Raw genomic sequence first — 20055 nt, 5'->3', positions numbered from 1 at the left:
AAAAAAACACTATAGTTGGAAGGTTGACAAATATTGTATCGTGAGTAGAAATGACTGTCTATGTAATGCGATCTTCAGCATGTGAATGAATGTGTCTTTTTGTCTAAAGATATACGGCTTTATTTTAGCAGATGCTAACAGTTCTTCCCTGGCTTGGCTCACAGAGAGCAGGTTGACAGGCGCCTTATGAACAGCAGGAGCAGGAAGGCCCTCTAGTGGGAAATTACCAGGGCACCCAGGAGCAGAAGGAATGTTTACCAGTGTGCTGGAGACTGTGTTCATTTGCCAATCTGCCATGTCAAAATCACCAGGCACATACCGAGGCACATGCTAAATGAGTAGTAAAATTACAACCATGATTTCAAAGCATCATTCCTCATGGCCCTCCCCTGAAACATCTGTAATGGACAAAATCAGAGAGCAGGGATGGATGTCTTGAGGCAATAAAAGGAACTGAGGAGCCAGAGGGAGATGGTTTAGTGGTTAAGAACACTGGCTGGTCTCCCTGAGGGCCTTGGAACTCTACTTCCAAGAGCTATAGTCCCGTCTTCTAACCTCTGAGTGCACCCGGCAAGCATGTGGTACACAAACATACATGCAGTCAAAACACCCATACATACAAATAATAAAAGTCTGAAGTGGGTGAGGTGACCCCTCTCTGAGGAGTGGTAAGGGATAGGGAGTGCTCGCCAGCATGGGTGCTTCTTAAACCAAAGATTGCAAATCTCGCTCTTTCCCAAGACCAACGCTGAATAGGACTGCCATTGCTATTGTTTTCCTTGTATTTAGAGAATTGTAGAACATTTCTTGCCCCCTATCCCCAGCCATAATGAATAACTGCAATTGTAATATCAAATTTACATGGACCATCTTATCCCTCCTGCCTAGGGTCCTGATGCTTTTACACATTCAGTTCTAAGTGACTTTGATTTTAATGGCTTATACAGAACATTTCAAAACCATGTTGTCTAAGAAATAACCTTGTTACACAAGTGTCCTAAATGTATTTGTGCTGTGACTAGATTTATTGAATGATTTAGAACCGGGGCCCCTGGTCCACTGCTGTGTTACTGACCATTGTCCATGAGTGTCTCTGAAGGGTTCACAAAGGGTGTTTCCAGGCAACAAGAACCAGACTTCGGAGTTTGTGCCTTTCAAAGCCTGTTGTGTCTGACCCAAGCCAGAATCGCTGGTGGGAATGTGGACTCCGTGTGGTCAGTCCAGAATACAGGGGCTTTTGCTTTCATCTCTGGCAATGCACAGCCCAGGGTTCTCTCCGGGGATCTAACCTCTCTCTGTCAGATCAGACGCATTACTTAGAAACAAGGTCTTACAACTACTGGATCCAATTCAGTCATTCACACAATCAATCAATCACTCACCCACCCAGTAAATGGAGTTTATAGTCCCCAAAATATACCATGAGCCCTGACTCCTTATCTTCCTAATTCTCTGACCGTTGGGGGACCCATTCTCTTGAGTGTCCTAGTTCTCCCCTGGGCTACAAGATCATACCTCCCGCAAAACCAGCTCGCAGAGCCTAAATCTGCTTCAGCATAAAAAGCAAAAACAAAACAAAAAAACGAAAAGCAAACAAACAAAACACAGTGGCCCACTTAGAATCTGTGAGCAGGTCGGGGATGCAAAACTAGAAGCCCAGGTATGTGAAGGGGATCTGATTTGGGGCTCCTTGAGACCATCAGAACCTTATGCTCTAGATGGCACTGGTGTAGACCGTCTAAAAGTGAGTCTATTTAATGTCCCAGGGAGAGAGGTGTGGGCATGACATAAGCCTGTACATAGTGGTATAGGTGTGCTTGGCTTTGGGAATGAAGCAGAAACAGCAGAACTCCTGTAGAAGAGATGTGCAGCTGATGGGAACATTTTGTTTCTCTGTAAATGTTGTGTCTGATGACCATCAAATCCCAATTCCCTTGCAGGTCAGTACAGATGCACCCAGCTTAAGGAAAACAGACCTGAAAGGTCGGAGTGCATTGTTGGCTGATATCCAGCAAGGAACGCGCCTACGAAAAGTCACCCAGATCAATGACCGCAGTGCCCCGCAAATCGAGAGTAAGTGAGCAACTCAACGGAGCCTGTTGGGAGCCCACGGTGGGGTGGAGAGGGCACAGACAGACACAACACTGGCTGGTCTGCATTTCAACCCATGTACTCTGAAACCACCTCAGACAGGCTTAAAGGACAGGCCACGCCATGGACAAGACCTTTCTTTCCAAAAATCCACAGCTGGTAGAGGCGGGAGAATCTTTTCAATAGTAAAACAACAGAAAAAAGAAAAGCTAAAAAGAGCAAAACCAAAACCCCTTCATGATAAGTAGCATTTTTAAATTGATAAAGTAGACATAACAAATTTCACCTTTTAAAATGTCCCATTGGGTATCATCGGATAACATTCACAATGCTATTGCAATCCAGCAAAAAAAATAAATTCCTCTTTTTTGTCAAGACTGCAAAAAGTTAACATTTTATATCCAGAACTATTGGTAATGTTAGGCATTATTGTGACATCATATATTTCAAAATGATGGCAATTCTCAAAAATAGCCCTGTAACAATTATTGTGTCTCAATAACCCATCCCTACAGGTGTTGGTGCATAAGGACACACATTTTTAAAGAGTTATTTCTATTCCTTTTAGTTATGTGTAGGCGTGTGGGGGGTATGTGTGCGTGTGCACATGTCTGTAGATATGTGCGTGTGAGTGCTTGCAGAGCTCAGGCATGTGGGGGTATGTGTGCCTGTGCACATGCCTGTAGGTATGTGCGTGTGAGTGCCTGCAGAGGTCAGAGGCATCAGATCCTCTGGGGATGGAGTGGCAGCAGGTTGTGAGCGACTCAGTGTGGGCACTGGGTACCGAATTCAGGACTTCAGAAAGAGCAGTGCGTGCTCTCACAGCAGGGCCACCTCTCTAGTTCCCAAGACAGGCCCATTTTAAAAGGAACATTGTCAACACTGATTACAGTAAAGATCTATTTCTGATTAGACTCATTGTCTAATTGACAAGGCTCGATTAGCAGACTGATATTGTCCCACCCACTACCTAATCACACCAGATGAGTGCCCACATGATCTCCAGAGCAATCTGGCCACTCATTCAACAGTGGACACCACGCCCTAATTGCTGTGTGTTGACCTTAGCTTTCGCCTTCGTTACTTTTCCATTGCCCTGACAAAACACCATGACCATGACAAATTATAGAAGGAAAGGTTCATTTGGGTTTATGCCTCCAGAGAGATGAGACTCTATGATGGCAGAGCAGAGGCATGGCAGATGTAGCTGGAATTCCTCTGAGCACTTAGATCGCGAATCACAAAGAGGAAGCAGAGAGAAAACTGGAAATTGCTGGAATCTTTAAACTCTCAAACCCCACCTCCAGTGACATACCTCCTCCAACAAGGCCACACCCCCTAAACCTCTCCAAACAGTGCCATCAGGGGAGGTTTAGACAAGGATTCCTGCTTTGAAGGAGATGTCTCCCACAGTCTCAGGTGTCTAAGTTGGGTATCTTCTGAGTTTCTGTGCTTGGTAACCACCATATCTGGAAGGAAAGGGTTAGTAATATCCACTTAGGACATTCTCATCCATAAATAAAAACTATCCAGGGAAGCGTGAGCTACTTAGGACCTTAAAGGTAAGCAGCCACAAAGGGAAGTCCCTAGGCAGAAACCCCTGCAGACCTTTACTTCCTGTTTGAGGCTCTGGCCAATGCTTTGGCTCACAAGTTAAAATGTCCGAGTGAATTAAGCCTGGGCTTTGTGGGGTGAAAGGACCTAGACTTTTCCTTTCTTTCTTTCTTTTTTTTTTTTTTTTTTTTTGGTTTTTCAAGACAGGGTTTCTCTGTAGCTTTGGAGTCTGTCCTGGAACTAGCTCTTGTAGACCAGGCTGGCCTCGAACTCACAGAGATCCGCCTGCCTCTGCCTCCTGAGTGCTGGGATTAAAGGCATACGCCACCACTGCCCAGTGAGCCTAGACTTTTCAATGCCAAATTGAATTTTCTTTTTTTTTTAAATATTAATTTATTTATTATGTATACAATATTCTGCCTGTGTGTATGCCTGTAGGCCAGAAGAGGGCACCAGATCTCATTACAGATGGTTGTGAGCCACCATGTGGCTTCTGGGAATTGAACTCAGGACCTTTGGAAGAGCAGGCAATGCTCTTAACCTCTGAGCCATCTCTCCAGCCCCCAAATTGAATTTTCTAATTTGAGCCACGTGTGGTCAGCACTTTGGTAGACCAGAGAGTGTAGATGACAGGCATAGGGACCATGCCATGTGGAGTGAAAAGGGTGGTACTGGCCTGGAGTGAGAATGGCCCACTCAGCTGTCCCGACTCATCTTCTTGCCTCTTCTCTCCAGGCTCAAAGGGAACCAACAGAGATGGAGGAAGCACTAGCAGCAATGCGCGAGGAGGAAACACACCCCCCGCCCTGGGTGATCTCTTTGCTGGTGGCTTTCCTGTGTTGAGACCAGCAGGCCAGAGGGATGTGGCAGGTAAGGAAGGGCCCAGCCTGGTGACCTGGTGGTCTTCATTTATGCTCTCAACAGGCAGGACACGTGGCTCATTGTTGTATAGTATGAATCTGTGTATCTGAGAACTTTAACTCTGGAAGTTCCCAAGCACAGACTTGTTCTCTGAGAATCTTCTAGAATCTCACCTATTTAAGTTTCATCATCCTAATTGAAGAATGACTTGTTGAGCAAAGGTGTTGTGTTAGACAGAGTGCCCTTCACAATTGCCATGCCAGTGTTGTGGACCCTCGGGCTTCGTGTTGAGTTGGCTCTCCACTCTCCATCACCGTATCAATTAGACACTGCTGGGTGCCCAGCTGTAACAATGTAGGCACTTTAAACATCTACTAGGAACATACTATAGTCTTAGCTAGGCTCTCTTAGCAGCCGCACACAGCTGCAAGTTGGAGAGGTGGCTTATTTCCTCTTGTTCTGGGGCCTCAGCTGAAACAACGGAACGGACTGTCCTCAGAGTCAAATGATCTGCACATCTGCAGAAGGCTGTCTAGGGCCTGTCATCAAGGTAGATCTCAAGAAAGAAGCAAGATATACATGATCTCTCTCTCTCTGTCTGTCTCTCTCTACCTGCCTCTGCCTCCTGAGTGCTGGGATTAAAGGCTGTGACACCACCACCCAGCACTTGATCTCTTGAGACTGTCTTGGGCTTATCAGGAACTAACTTAGAAGTCTACCAAGTGCTACTTCCTGCTCCCTTCTCTAGGTCACAGCAAGGGACAAGCCCAGCAGGGACAGGAAATAGACTTCACCTCTCGACATAACTCCTGTGCTATCTTCTAAAATGGCACAGGTGGGCCTGGTTCAGTCACTGAGGCCGTTGGGGAGGCCTACAGCAATAATTTATGCTTCAGTGGGCATTCACTACTTTAAAGTCAAAAATTAAAGTTAAAAATTGGGCAAATAGATTGTTTTTTTGAGGGGTAGAAAGGGTGTTTTGCTTATTATTACCTTGGAGGAGGACAGCTCCTGCTGAGAAGCACCTTGTGGCTGTTACGTGTCCAGCCTCACAATGGACCAACATGGTTTGCTACACAATTGCAGGGACATCAGGCTTGTGAGGCGCACATGCTGCCCGCACACCCGGACTTTTTCCTTCCCATATCGCTGGTCTAACCTAGGATGTCTTTCACTTCCAGGTGGCAAGACAGGGCAGGGCCCTGGCTCCCGAGCGCCTTCTCCCCGGCTCCCCATCAAAACCCTTCCTGCCCCTGCATCTCCCAGGCTGGGTAATGCCTCAGAGGTGCACAGCTCTGCCAGGCCCATCCCTCCTCGCCCCAGTGTGCCTGCTCCACCACCTCCCACTCCACCGCCGCCCCCACCTCCACCTCCACCCTTGCCCCCGGCCTCGGCTTCCACTACCAAAGCCCCGTTGGTGTCCCCACCTATCCCTCTAACCAAGGGGAACCCCTCTGTGGTGCCACCCCCTGTACCCTGCGCACCTCCTCCCCCTCCGCCCCTGATCCCACCCCCGCCCCCGCTGCCCCCAGCTGCAGTGCTCAGTGACAAATCAATGAGGCCCCAATTAGCCCCACTGCACCTGCCGCCCATCCCGCCCCCACTCCCTCTCCTCCCACCCTGTGGTTACCCAGGGCTGAACACAGAGCCCAGCAGCCCTGCACAGGAGGCACGGGAGCCTCCAGCCCCTCCTCCACCACCACCACCTCCGCCACCACCGCTCCCAGTCTATGCCTCTTGCTCCCCCAGGGCCGCTGTGCCCGCGCCCCCTTTGCCAGGCTCGAATAACAGCGGCAACGAGACTCCTCCCCCACTGCCCCCCAAGTCCCCAAGCTTCCAGGCGCAGAAGGCCTTGCCCACTCCTCCCGGTGTTCCTGGCCCTCAGGCCATCCTGCAGAAGAAGCGGCGAGGCCCAGGTAAGCAGTCTTCCACGTGGTCTTCTTGGCAGGGCTCCCCCAAACCTGGCCCTTCTGTGGGATCGTACTGTTTGTTTAGAGATGGAAGCCACTGGTAAAGGAGGCTAGGAGCCCTGTCTCAGACTCTGCAGAAGGTACCAGAGAGATTCTGGCCTTGATTGGTGTGTGTGTGTGTGTGTGTGTGTGTGTGTGTGTGTGTGTGTTAGCTGTATGTCATGAAGCAACCACTTAACCTCTGTGTGCTTTCTTCTCTACCACATAGAGTGGCAGGCAGATGTCCTTCTCTCTCACAGTATGTAGGGTACTTGACACTGGTCTGGGTCTAACAAGTAGTGTTTCTTCTTCAGTCAGCCTGACTCTGGACGTCCTCCCTGGGTTGGGTGCAGCCAGTTTCCAGAACCAGGGCTAAGGTTCAGTTGTCTGAGTGATGCTCGTCTGGCTTCCAGATGCAGTGACAGCCCATCCCACTGGTACACAGTCTGCATTCTGGCAAATTCTCCAGTGGACTCAAGAAAACAGGCTGTGTATTGAGCCAAAGTAAAAAATAATTCCCTCCTGGAGGGCAGAGGATTGTGAATGAAGCACACGTGGTAGAGGAGAGCGCACGCACACTGAGGGCTGTGTACAGCAGAGACAGTATAGGTACATGCTCACACATGCATACACATGAAACACATCAGCACACAAGTACACTGTATACACATCCCACTCACACAAGTGAGTCCTTCTCACACATACTGCTTATACCACATACACATATGCACACACACAGGTCCATCATACATATGCACACACATACATATATATGTGCATACACACTCCACATGCCACATACATACATACACATGCTCCACACATATATACATAATACATGTACATGTAGACACATATTATAAACATATATATCATATGCACAAGCACACCATACATGTCTGCACATTATATACAAATATCTAGGCACATGCACAGAAGGTTTCTTAAAGGTATTTTGGGATCTGTAGACATCTGAATTCAAATCCTAGTCCCCCCCCCCCCCATGTAAGGGATGCTGGTTAAGCAGTGTTTTATAAATAACACGGCCTTTCACATAAGATTGCTCAATGGGGGCCTGCATGTGGCTAGGCTTGTGGTGCATGACTTGCTTTGTAGTCCCCTATGGGTAGCTTCCTATATCCAGTAAAACAACAGAGCCTTATTCCCCACCTCCTTCAGCAATCTTGTTGGGGGGGATGGGTTGTATAACCCTAGTGCTTCCCTCAGGTACCTCTGGAGGGGAGAGCGGAAAGGGACAGGAAGGAGGCTGGGGGGGTGACTGGGAGTGGGGAGGAGACTGGGAAGGGGAAGGAGGCAGAGATTGAGGAAGGTTGGAAGCCCTGAGGGTGTGCCAGAGGCTGGAGGGTGCAGATGGGGTGCCCTTCACCTGGTGCTCTGCTATTTGCTTCTAGACTCAAGCCCCCTGGGACAGACAAGCCCATAGGCACTTGTGTAGCCTTTGTCTTTGGGTATCTACAAAATGAGGGTGCTCCTGCTTCAGCCCAATGGGAGGAAGGGGTGTTAAAGCAGAGGCTCCTTGTAGTTCACCAACACAGGGAATGCTGGGGCGGTGTTGTCATTGCGAGCAGTAGAACGTGACAGGTTCACTAGGAAATGGGTAGCAGTGGACACCGGTACTGAGGCACCAGAATGTGGGTTAGAGACATTGCTTGAGGCAGCAGAATGTGGGTTAGAGTCACTGCAAGACGCACCAGAAAGCAAGGTGAAGGAGAGAGACTCTCACCTCCACAACTGGGGAAGGTGTGAGGAAGGAGGGTGGGGTGCGTTGGGCCCTGGCAGGCAAGGTCTTACTCAGGCTGGAAGGAGAACTAAGATGTAGAAGGTCCTCCATCTGACCTCACTGGGCACTTGCCTGTAGGACTCCCTTCCAGTCCCCATCGCTCTGCAGTGGGTCCCTTTGTGGGGCTATGCCATCTGACCACGAGGCTTACCATATTGTTGATAGTATAGTGGTAGCTAAGGTCGCCACACTGACTATTATCATGCATTTTAACTCATGTAATCTTTTCACCCACTCCAGAAAAATGTTTGCTGGTGTTATTTCCATTGTATGGATGAGGAAACTAAGGTATAAATATATGGGCTGGTTTTAGTTCCGTTGTATAGATGAGAAAACTGAGGTACAGAGAGGGTATGTGACGTGTGCCAATTAGCCAAACTGTGATTCAGTCCCAACTAGGTTGGCTCCAATTGTTGTCCTCTTACTTACCACATAACATTGCAGGGGCTAACCACCTAATCTCTCACATAAAGTTAAAATCTACTGTCCCACTTTCGGGTATGAATGGCCTGCCTCTCTCTCTCTCTCTCTCTCTCTCTCTCTCTCTCTCTCTCTCTCTCTCTCTCTCTCTCTCTCCTAAGGAACCAGTGGGGGGAAGCTAAACCCACCTCCAGCTCCGCCTGCCAGATCGCCCACCACAGAGCTTTCCAGCAAAAGCCAGCAGCCTGGCGGCCAGCTGCGAAATGGAAGCCAGCACATGATTGGTAAGGACCCCGCTTGCAGAGCAGGCTTCTTGCACCTCTAAGACAGACAGAGGTTCCCCTGCCCACCCAAGGGGGGGCTGAACACTTGACCAGCTCCCCATGCTGTCACTGTAGTATTATTTCTCAGTGAGCAATGGATAGAGGAACACAGATAGCCTTCAGGATCTGTGAAATAGGAACATGCCCTTCACATCTTCTGGCTAGGTCTAGCAGTGTGGCTCAGATTAGCGGGAGAGAAGACATCCAGCGCTCACCCTGTTCATGCAGATGTGCATACATCTCCATGGAGAGCAGGTCCATAAACCTACAAGACCACAGTGGCTTGGATGAGGGGAGGGAAGCAAGTGGGTGTCTGGACAGGCAGGAGGAAAACTAAAACAAGAGATTGGAAGGAAGCCACTTGGGGTCCTCAAAAGCTACATCCCTTCCATGTGCTCAGTTACTGTCAGGTCGGAGAGGGGCCAGGGCCCTTCGCTCATCACCAGAGCTCAGGGCAGAACCCATTTGCTTGGGAAGCCAGGCCTCACAGTGGACACAGCCAAACTGACACGTCTCTTTCTCCTCTAAGTCTTCCTTGGGGAATTCAGCAGGTACTCTTGTTGGAATCCCAAAGCAGGTCCATTGCTAGCTTTTTCTCCCGACTGGAGCGTTCTTCTGTTTCCTCAGCGGCTCCCTTAGGCGGGCAGAGGATCTTGGGCACAGTAAGGGGCAATGGCTGCACTTTGCCCCTGCTTCATCCTCTTGTCCAGCCGGGAATACTCGAAAAGCAGGTGGACCCTGGAGAAATAACCCTGGCGTGGAAACCCCTGCTCTGAGCAGTCGAGCAGCCAGCAGGGGATTCAGTCAGCACAACTCGAGCGCCTCTGGAAACAGTCACACTTGGGTCACAATAGCAACCTGAGTAAACGCCAATTCCCGTGTTTCTCACATGTGCAGATGACTTCGAGTCTAAATTCACGTTCCACTCCATGGACGACTTTCCCCCTCCAGATGAATTCAAACCATGTCAGAAGATATACCCCAGCAAGGTCCCCAGAAGTAAGTACCACTTTGACAAGACCCTCCACAGTACAGAGCACCCGGAGACAGCCGGGTGACTTTACTGCCCCACAGCAAGGATACCATGCTGTGCAGACTTCCAGACTTAAGAGCACGCATTGGTCCTGCTACCTCATGTTCACTTCCAGGCTTCTATAGAACACCAGAGCTAACTGGCATCCCTTTGGAACTGCTAGAATGAGTCTGCACCCTTTCTTCGCCAGGGCCTTTGGCTGGGAGACTTGGCACCCAACCAACGGAGGAATGGGACATGGGTTCTTTGCATTAATAACTGGAAAAGGGCCCCCCTCAGATTCTGGCAAACCATCCTGAAATGGACAGTGTCCAAAGGCCAGTGGTTCTCAACCTTGCCGACACACAGCAATGACCAACTTTTTAAACTCCTGGAGGCTGGGTTGCATGTACTCGAGTAAGACCCAGATGTTAGGGTTTCTGCACTCGGCCAGCCATCTCCAGTGCACAGCTGAGGTAGAAACTCATAACCCAGGGGCTCTTCCTTCCAATTTCATTGTTTAGGCTGGCTCCTAGAGGAGGCTAAATGGAAGCCTCTTAAGGCCAAAATAGCAGGAAGGCCAGAGAATCCTGAGGGTTGGAGAGGTGACCACTCAGGGATTCTGCAGCTCTTTAGCAGTTCTTGGCAGCGATAGGTCATTCAGAACGACAGAAGGCAGAAGAGGGCAGAAGCAGCAGCATGAGGTTGGATGTGTCCTTACCCTACCACCAAAGTGGGGGCAGAGTCACTTGTGTGTGCACTCAAAAGGAAAAGTTTATGTTTAAGGCTAGCCCAAAACCAGAGTCCAGGAACAGCGGACTCCGTGTACCTGTTCCTGCAGAGGGCCTGGCAAAGTCCCTTCTATGGGGTTTAGCTCCCTGGGAGCTGAGGGGGATGTCTTCTCTGCTCAGCACAGAGAAGCTGTCGGCATCTCAGTAATGGCATGGACACAACTCTCTCTGCTGGCTGCAGGACCTCACTTTAGACAGAGGGGCCTGGTGTGCCTTCTGAATGAGAGTAATTAGAAAGGAATGTAATGGCCCCGGAAGCCAAGCCTTCTCAAGGTTCTGACAAACAGTGAAAACCAGCTTTGGGAGAAAGTGAGTGTTGTGTCTGCCTAGCATTCCTTCTCAGGCGGCAGGCTCCTGAGCTGGCAGGTGGCAGCAGGCCCACTGTGAGCACAGAGACCACAGTGAGAAGCCAGGTGCCCAGGCTCGCCCCACACTCGGAAGTGCGTGGGTGTCTTAGTTAGGGTTTCTATTGCAGGGGTGCATGGGAGCCCCATGACCAAAATCAACTTAGGAAGAAAGGGTTTATTTCATTTACACTGCCAGGAAGCTGTCCATTGTTGAAGAAGTCTAGCCAGGAACACAGGCAGGGCAGCAACCTGGAGGATGGAGCTGATTCAGGTTCTGGCAGGAAATGCAGCTTACTAGCCTGTTATTCTCAGCCTGCTACGCTATAGCACCCAGGACCACCAGTCTAGGGGGAGCAGCACATGCAGGGCCGGGCCCGCACCACCAATCACTAGTTAAGAAAATGCTCTACATCTTAACCTTGCAGAGACATTTTCTCAATCAAGGTTCCCTCCTCTCAGATGACTCCAGCTCATGTCAAGTTGACAGAAATAACTAGGCAGGACAGATGAGTGACATTTGCCTTAATGCCTAAGAGAGCTGGTGATTGCTTAGAGAACACCTCAGTTAACTGATGCGAGGCCTGACATTTTGCCAGGGAGGAAGCATGTAGGGCACGGGCCTGGTGACAGAAGTTAGAGATCCAAAGTCCTAGAGAGAAAGCCATGTTTCCATGTGGGCAGGAAAGCATCCAGGCTAAGGACAGTGCAGACCAGGGGAGAGCTTGACAGTTCAGGTCTATTTCACAGCCATCAGCGTCCCGTGGCATGTCAGGGCCCAGTGTGCCTGGCTCAGGTGGCACAGGACTCAAACTGGCAAATGCCAGAAAATGGCAGCTGTGGCTTGTCCTGCAGAGTGACCTTGTGTGGTGGGCACCGGTAACAACTGGATGCAGATGTGCGTTCTTATTCTTAAAGACAGGGCAGGGCTCAGGTGTTGACCAACCAAGGATAAGTCCTCCAGTGACTTAAGACAGGCTCTCCCACCTCCCATCTGGACCTTTGGAGACATTCCAGATCCAAGCCAGAGCATGACCCATCGATTCCTCTCATTGGTCAGACTCCTGTTTAAATAACAACATGGATGTAACCAGCTAATGAACTGATAACAAAGTTGGGTATAACCACACAGCGGGATACAGTTCAGCTCCAAAAAGGAGCCGTGCTGAGACATGGAACCTGGATGTGCTTGAAAACGTTGTGCTCAGTGAATCGAGACCACAGTCCACTTATATGAAGTGTCAAAAATGAGCAAGACCACAGAGATGGGTAGAATAGTGGCTGCCGGCGAGTAGGGCTTGGGGAATGGGGAGTGACGGCTGGTTGGTCTGGGCTTCCTTTTAGGGTGATGGAAATATTCTGCAGCTAGCTAGTGGTGATGGCTACACAGGACATTTATAAGTGCTCTTATCATCGAATTCGGATCTTCTGGGAGAAGCCAAAGACTCCGACTCTATTCAGATTTAGATTAAAGAATTTAGTCTTACTGCTAGCAGGACCGCGGCCTTCAGGACAAATAGCTTGTCATGTAGAAGGGGGAACTAAGGTGGCATTTTAAAGGCCATCGTCAGAAAGAAAGGTGTGCGTTACAACTATCCATGGGATCCACAGCAGGCTAAGGAAATTGCTTTACTTCCCTCAGGCATTTCTTACTTTCCTGCTATATAGTAATAAAAGACCATGGCATTCCTTTCCCGCTGCCATGATCGGCAGGTTTCACTGAAGCAAAGGCAGCTGTCAATGCCTCCCAGCCCATTACCCTATTCTTATCTCACCTCCCAGGCATTCCAGAGATAAAGGTCAATGGCCCTTAAGGGATGCCTGACTCCAGATCAGATTGCTTTAGTCATCACAGGGGACCTGTGTAAATTATTACCCGGGTCTAATGACTGGGATAGAGTAGTTCATTCTGGGCAGGCAACAACACAGTGTCCTCAGGTTAGGACTGACTGTCACAGCCCCAAACATGCAGTGTCACTAATGGTGTTTTAGTTTACTAACATGTATTCAAGAGAGGGGGAAAAACTAATTGTTTTAGGAAAAGTACTTAGGTCACAAATGCTTATTGTCATTATAGCCGGAAGAAAAGTCACTGTTGTATCAGCAAATACTTGCTGAGGTTCTCACCCACTAGAAGGACCTAGATCGGTGAGTCCCTCATATACCCAGGGGAGCCACTCAGTGGTGGAGGATGGGGTGGAGACACCACACATGACATCTTATTCCCGTGTTCCATCAAGTCAGTTCTGTAGGAAAGTGGCTGATTTCAAATGGAACTGTGCTCACATCCCAGCCCCTCAACTGTAAGAAAAATAAAACATGAAGGACCTTATCTAAACCGAGTTTAAGCTTGGCCTGTTACGTGTGATCACACGGCTATCCAAGCAAACTTCAAAGCGATCCTCATCTTGGAGAACCAAAACTCCACACATATTAAATAATAACTCTAGACTTCTTCCTATCCGAGCCCCTGACAACCACTATTTGACTTATTTTCTCTATGATTTTGAGCATTGTAAGTGTCTGGTATGGGTAGAAGTATATGCTATTTGATTTTTTTTTTTTTTTTTTTTTTTTGCTGGCTTATTTCACTTAGCAGAATGTCCCAGGGTTCACCCATGTTAGAATGTCCTTCAGTGGTCTTGTAGTCTTGCAGATTGACATATACATATGCATATATATCACATTTCATTTATCCATTTGACATTTGAACTGCTTAGACATTTTAGCAATTAAGAATAATGTTGCTATGCACATGGGTATTTAGAGGTCTCTTCAAGACTCTGCTTTCAATTGATTTCCACGTATATCCCAAAGTCCAATGACAGGTCATATGGGGAATTGTTTTCAATTGCTTGAGGACCTACTACACTGTGCTCCATAGCAGTTCAGTCAGCTTTCATCTTCACCAGCGGTACACAGTGGTTTCAATTTTTCCACATCCTCACCGACAACGTCTTCAGTTTTTAATTTTGCTTCTGCTTTTTCCTAGCCACTCCAGCGAGTGCCGTATGATGGCTCGCTGTTGTCCAGCTCTTTAGAGGCTACTCTTGACAAAACCATCCAGTCATTTCCCTGAGCTTCAGAATTCCTCACCACATCACCATAACTTTAACATCACCAAGGGATTCATTTTATAAAACCCAAAGGATTAAAGGCCCCAAGTCCCTGATACTCAGTAGGAAAAGCGTGTGGCCACTGCTCATATCTAGTTACCACCCTTGATAATGTTGTTGGCCACACCCTTGCTGAACTGACTTCTAGTCCACTGCTGTCCCACGATGCTGTCTTTTCTGGGCAGGCCTTATGCCTGCGAGACCACGAACATGCTGCTCTGCCTTTGTAATTGTCTCTCCTCCCTCCAGCTCCTTAGCTCCCCCACTCCATCTCTAGTTCTGCTCCTGTGTGCTCCTGCTGGGCTTTCTGTCCCCTCAGCCATGCCAGACACTCCATCATGGCCACTCCTGGACCTCCAGGTCACCATTACTGGACCTCCACGCGGCCATATCTCATAGTGGTGTTAAGGATGGCCCAGTACCCCCTTCTTCCAATGGCCTCCTTCCCTTGTGTTGTGTGATGTTTTACTCTTTTGGCTTTTGGGGAGGCAGCACCCAGATCCCAAATAAAATCACACATGGAGGCTTATTATTTATGAATGCCCGGCCTTAGCTTGGCTTGTTTCTTGCCAGCTTTTCTTTCATTTTATTTCTTTTTCTTTTTTTCTTTTTTGTTTTTTTTTTTTTTTTTTTTTTTTTCTTTTGGTTTTTTCAAGACAGAGTTTCTCTGTAGCTTTGGAACCTGTCCTGGAACTAGCTCTTATAGACCAGGTTGGCCTCAAACTCACAGAGATCCACCTGCCTTTGCCTCCCAGTGCTGGAGTTAAAGGCGTGCACCACCACTGCCCTTAAATTAAGTTATCCCGACTACATTTTGCCCTTGGGTTTTCCAGTTTCTTTCACTTTTACTCTGTGGCTGGCTGGATGACTGGGTGGCTGGATGACTGGGTGTCTGGGTGACTGGGTGGCCGGGTGGCTGGGTGGCTGGATGACTGGGTGTCTGGGTGACTGGGTGGCTGGGATGCTGGGTGGCCGGGTGGCTGGGATGCTGGGTGGCCGGGTGGCTGGGTGGCTGGGTGATTGACCCCTGATATCCTTCTGTCTTTGTTCTCCTGTTTGTTCCTCATTCCCCTTCCCTTGTTGCTCCTATTTCTTTTCTCTACCTGCCAGCCCCACCTATCCTTACTCCTGCCTCGCTATTGGCCATTCAGCTCTTTATTAGACCATCAGGTGTTTTAGACAGGCAAAGAATCACAGATTCACAGATTTAAACAAATGCAGCATAAATGAAAGTTACACACCTTAAAATAATATTCCCCAACACCCCTGCACCCATACTGCTCCGCCATGTTCTGTTGTCCTATCAAAGGCAGCACTCACCTTTGTCTTCTCTCTCTTCTACTCCCAGAATGGGGCCAACCACACACTCCGTAAATCATGGTTGGGTTGAAAAATAAAAAAAATATTCCATCTCATATACACTGCTAAATACCTACAGAATGAAAATTTTGGAAATAGCACCAAGTTCCTCAGTGGGATTAAATTATTTACAGTAGAGTCACCATGCTAGCACTCTTATGACCATTAAACCAAGTATATTGAATATTTGGTGATGCTACCATGTCAGTAAAAACAGCCCAAGCAAAACTGTACAAAAAGAACATAAAATATTTTACAAAATGTATTGATTTTCTGGGCAGTGGTGGCGCATGCCTTTAAACCAAGCACTCTGGAGGCAGAGGCAAGTGGATCTCTGTGAGTTCGAGGCCAACCTGGCCTACAAGAGCTAGTTCCAGGACAGGTTCCAAAGCTACAGAGAAACCCTGTCTCAAAAAAAAGAAGCAAAACAAAAACAAACAAACCAAAGTATTGATTAATGTAGTCTGTGGTAAAGGAGGCCTTGAGACTAGAAGTATACCAAAATGTTAAATGTGGGGAATGCTGCGTGGCTTTCATTCTTTACTATTCTGTTTAGATTTTTTTAATAATAAGTGCATATTGCCATCTGATCTAAAACTGATTTATAGGGAGAGAAGATAGGATTACCCCAATTCTGATCCATGTACCTCTACAGGAAGAAACGGTACCACTGAATGTAGACTAACCCAGCTCAGGGGCCAAGTGGGCTGACCTCTTGAGGGGATCTGGTTCCTTTTATGCCAGCTGACACTGTGACAGTGACAACTGGGGAGTGTGGGGAAACCAGGTGTGCAGTGTTGACAGTGTTGACAGCCTTCCGGCCCAATTTCTCCATATACCGCTAGGAAATAAAGTGGCCGGGCCATGTCCCCACCTGGTGGCAAAGCCCAGGTTCTGTGCTCTACATCCAATGTTCTTTGCCCCCCATGGTGCCGCCCTCTTCGCTTTCCTGCAAGGTTTAGCCAGTGTTGGCCCATGACTGACAGGTCTGGTCTTCACAGGAGCCACCTTTCCCAAACACATTTAACAGTTCATGCGACTTGCTCTCCCAGGCTGGTGTTGGCACATCTAAGAGACTACCTTAATGGACGTCCAAGTTTGTCAACCCTTTCTGTACCCTGGCCGGGTCCCACCTGGCCATCCCCCTGTTGCCTGTAAATGGATTTGACTCATAATATGAAAGCATGGCTGTGCTTAGAAGAAGAGAACAGGCACACTTGGTTTGCACATGACTGAAAGTGAGGCTAGAAGCCATCAGAGGCTCTTGGTCCAAGCACAGATAACCTGTAAGCCCAGGGCCCCACTGCCTTCGTAGCCACAGCTATGGAAATGGCAGCACATTGGCTTCCAGTACAACGGGGACATGAGCTGGGGGGAAAAGGTGAAAGACATTTCATATTATGAATGGCAGAAGCAACGGCCCTTCCACTGAACCCGAATGCCCACCATGTAGATGGGAAGTACTGTTACAGAGTGACCCCTGAGAGCCCAGTGGTACCTCACAAGGGAAAATCCCTCTAAGGTGCTCTGTCAATTCAGAGCATCCTGACTCCCCCTGAGCAGTCAAGTTTTCCTTGCAACCGGATGTGGACTCTGCCCTCCATTTTCACGGAGAAGCTGATTTTCCTCCAGCCTCCCTGCTCTGATCAGCTTGTGGAAGCTGGTGGGAACTGCCTACCCATGATGCCTCTGTTACTAGCTGGTTTTTTGGTGGGGTCAAATGTTCCCAGAGGCAATGGGTGATGTCTAGAACGCTCTGTGGTGGTTACCAGCAGGCCTGGGCTATAGTCACTGAGTGAGTAGAGCCGAAAGATGTGGTCAGTGTTCCACGGTGCAAGGACAGACCTACAAGGGAGACCAAGCTGATCAAAATGTTAGTAAAGGCTGGACCGGGAAAGCGATGCCCAGTAGGAGGTTTTCCTCTAGTAGAGTAAAGCTATGGACCAGTCTGTGAGGCTGCCCTCCACATGGAAGTACATCTGTGAGGCTGCCCTCCACATGGAAGTACATCAGTGAGGCTGCCCTCCACATGGAAGTACATCAGGGCTGTCAATGTCTTGGTACTTTTTGCTCCAACCAGCGCAGAGCTAACATTCTTTCTCTTATTTGCTCTAAAACATCTTTATTCTTGACCAAGGACAGTCATTGGTTAAAACCTTGATTAGTGTTGTGTGCGTTTCAGAGCTCTTAGCGATGGTCCGTTGAAACTTTGCCTTATCCTGTACGACCATCAGAGTGCCAAATATACACACTGTGGAAAACTTCAAAAGTGTTGGAGATTTTTTTAATGGTAATTCTACTACCCAGGAGGGAAAATTGCTTATTGTGTTTTTGATGGATTTTATTTTATTTTTTATTTATTTATTTATTTATTTTTTGGGTTTTTTCGAGACAGGGTTTCTCTGTAGCTTTGGAAACTGTCCTGGAACTCCCTTTGTAGACCAGGCTGGCCTCGAACTCACAGAGATCCACCTGCCTCTGCCTCCCGAGTGCTGGGATTAAAGGTGTGCGCCACCAATGCCCGGCTTGATGGATTTTAAAAACCTAGATTTTTCTCTCCATACAGTTTCACCGCCCCAAATCATCTCCATAAACATTCAAGCAGCTGCTTGCTGCAACATATTGTCACCCTAACGCTCAGCATTATATCCTATGTGATTTGAATGGTACTGAAGCCCAGCACATCTTGGAGATAAACTTACATGTGGGAGCTTCACTAAATGGAAGCCTGAATCGTGTCAGCCGATAGTACCTGCCCAAGACTTGGCTTGTCACAACCGCAGAAGTGTGCCCACAGGCTGGGTACTTGCCACTCACACAGCACGGCCTGTGGCTCCCTGAGCCCATCGTCTGTGATACAGAAGACGGGTGGAAACACTCAGTCCGGGGCCAGAAGGATGAAGGTTTCAGGTCGGGCTCATGTTGCCTCGGGATCCTCTGCCGGTATTTTAAGTGCTGGTTTAGCAGAGTGTCTGCACAGGGTACAGAGGCCTTGGGCCAATCGATGGTGAGATCACTCTTGTTTCTCTCAGGCCGCACCCCTGGTTCCTGGCTCCAAGCTGAGGCAGCTGCGCAGAGCTCGGATGACATCAAAAGCAGAAATTCTCAGGTAACACCTCCCCGGGTTACTAAAGCCTGGGAGTCTCTACAGCAGGGGCTCTCAACCCTTTGGGATAGCATATCAGAGATATCATATATTTACATTAATAATCATAACAGCAGCAAAATTACTGTTATGAAGTAGCAATGAAACAATTTTATGGCTGGGGGTCACTGTAACACGAGGAAGTGTATTAAGGGTCGGAGCACTAGGAAGGGTGGGGACCACAGCTCTGAAAGGTTCCTTCTCAGCAGCTTTAGCTTTCTCCTCTGATTCCTCTTCCCAGAGAAGGCCATTTATTTGTTGTGCCTTTGTTAAAGGCTGGGATGATAGCCCTATAGTTTCAAACACTGCCCTGTAGAAAGGGCCTTGCTTAAGGCATCACCCTGTGCAGAAGGTGATACTCGCTCAGAACCCCACAGTCTCATTCCTCCAGAGTCTAATCATTCCAGAAGCCCGGGAAAAACCCCCATACCATCTGTAACATATGACTGGGTATTCTAGCTCACCTACAGACTAGTTAGTTCTTTGGAGCTTTTTCTTGCATCAATATTACAATTGATTTTGACCAAAATTTAATCACAATTTAAATGTCCTTGGCTACATGTAATTAATTGTCAAAGCTGGGAGAGAAAAAAAATCATATAAATGCCCTTGTTCTCGGCCAAAGTAACTTATGCAGAGTTTTCTAATCTGAATAGAGGCGACGTCTCTCACTGTGCACACCTTGGTCTCCTCTTTTAAAATCCCTTGTTACGGGGTGTGGTGGTGCAGGCCTTTAATCCCAGCACTCAGCCGCCAGGCCGCCAGCCAGGTCTCTGTGAGTTCAAGGCCAGCCTAATGTACAAAGTGAGTTCCAGGACTGCCAGGGCTGCTAGAGAAACCTTGTCTCAAAAAACCAAACAAATAAAAAGATAAAGATCCTTTGTTTTTCTGAGTATGCGAATTTAGTCCTGCCCTGGCTTACACTGGTTTCTAGGGTTCTAAGTTTCACGTGTCGGACAGCAGGCTGGCTGTTGGTGAACTGGACCGTTCAGTAACTGTATGACACCTTAAAGAAGTAGCCTGGCTGGGAAGGTAATGGAGTCCTGAAAGCTGGGACTGCCCCCCAAAGAGGGGTGCTATTTCTACCAGTCAGGTCGCACTCCCTTTCCTAAACCCAGGAGTCACGGTATCCGCTCTCGATGATCACAGGCCCAAAAGTGAGTGCGTAGTGGTCACAAGTTTATAAATGAGGAAAGGGAGAGAGGACAATTTGTGAAAAGATTATTGACAGGTGGAGAAGAGGATTCTGGGAAGACGGCGAGGTAGGAGGCACCCCAATATGCCACTCT

At 48.3% G+C, this 20055-nt stretch overlaps 1 protein-coding gene across 2 annotated transcripts in view; it reads left to right on the top strand.

Annotated features, from left to right (window-relative positions):
- Positions 1–20055, top strand: part of Wipf3 (WAS/WASL interacting protein family member 3) — an 80059-nt gene that overhangs the window by 55662 nt on the left and 4342 nt on the right. The window contains exons 3-8 of one of the 2 annotated variants that reach the window (XM_057776801.1): positions 1941–2073; positions 4381–4515; positions 5688–6422; positions 8838–8960; positions 9897–9998; positions 18654–18730. In XM_057776801.1, coding sequence (XP_057632784.1) covers positions 1941–2073; positions 4381–4515; positions 5688–6422; positions 8838–8960; positions 9897–9998; positions 18654–18730 — 1305 coding nt within the window. The remainder of the gene's footprint in view (positions 1–1940; positions 2074–4380; positions 4516–5687; positions 6423–8837; positions 8961–9896; positions 9999–18653; positions 18731–20055) is intronic. The other variant, XM_057776809.1, reaches the window with a different exon arrangement.

Source organism: Chionomys nivalis, chromosome 1, assembly GCF_950005125.1.
Source record: "Chionomys nivalis chromosome 1, mChiNiv1.1, whole genome shotgun sequence".
NCBI lineage: Eukaryota > Metazoa > Chordata > Mammalia > Rodentia > Cricetidae > Chionomys > Chionomys nivalis.
This window is presented reverse-complemented; position numbering and strand designations above follow the sequence as displayed.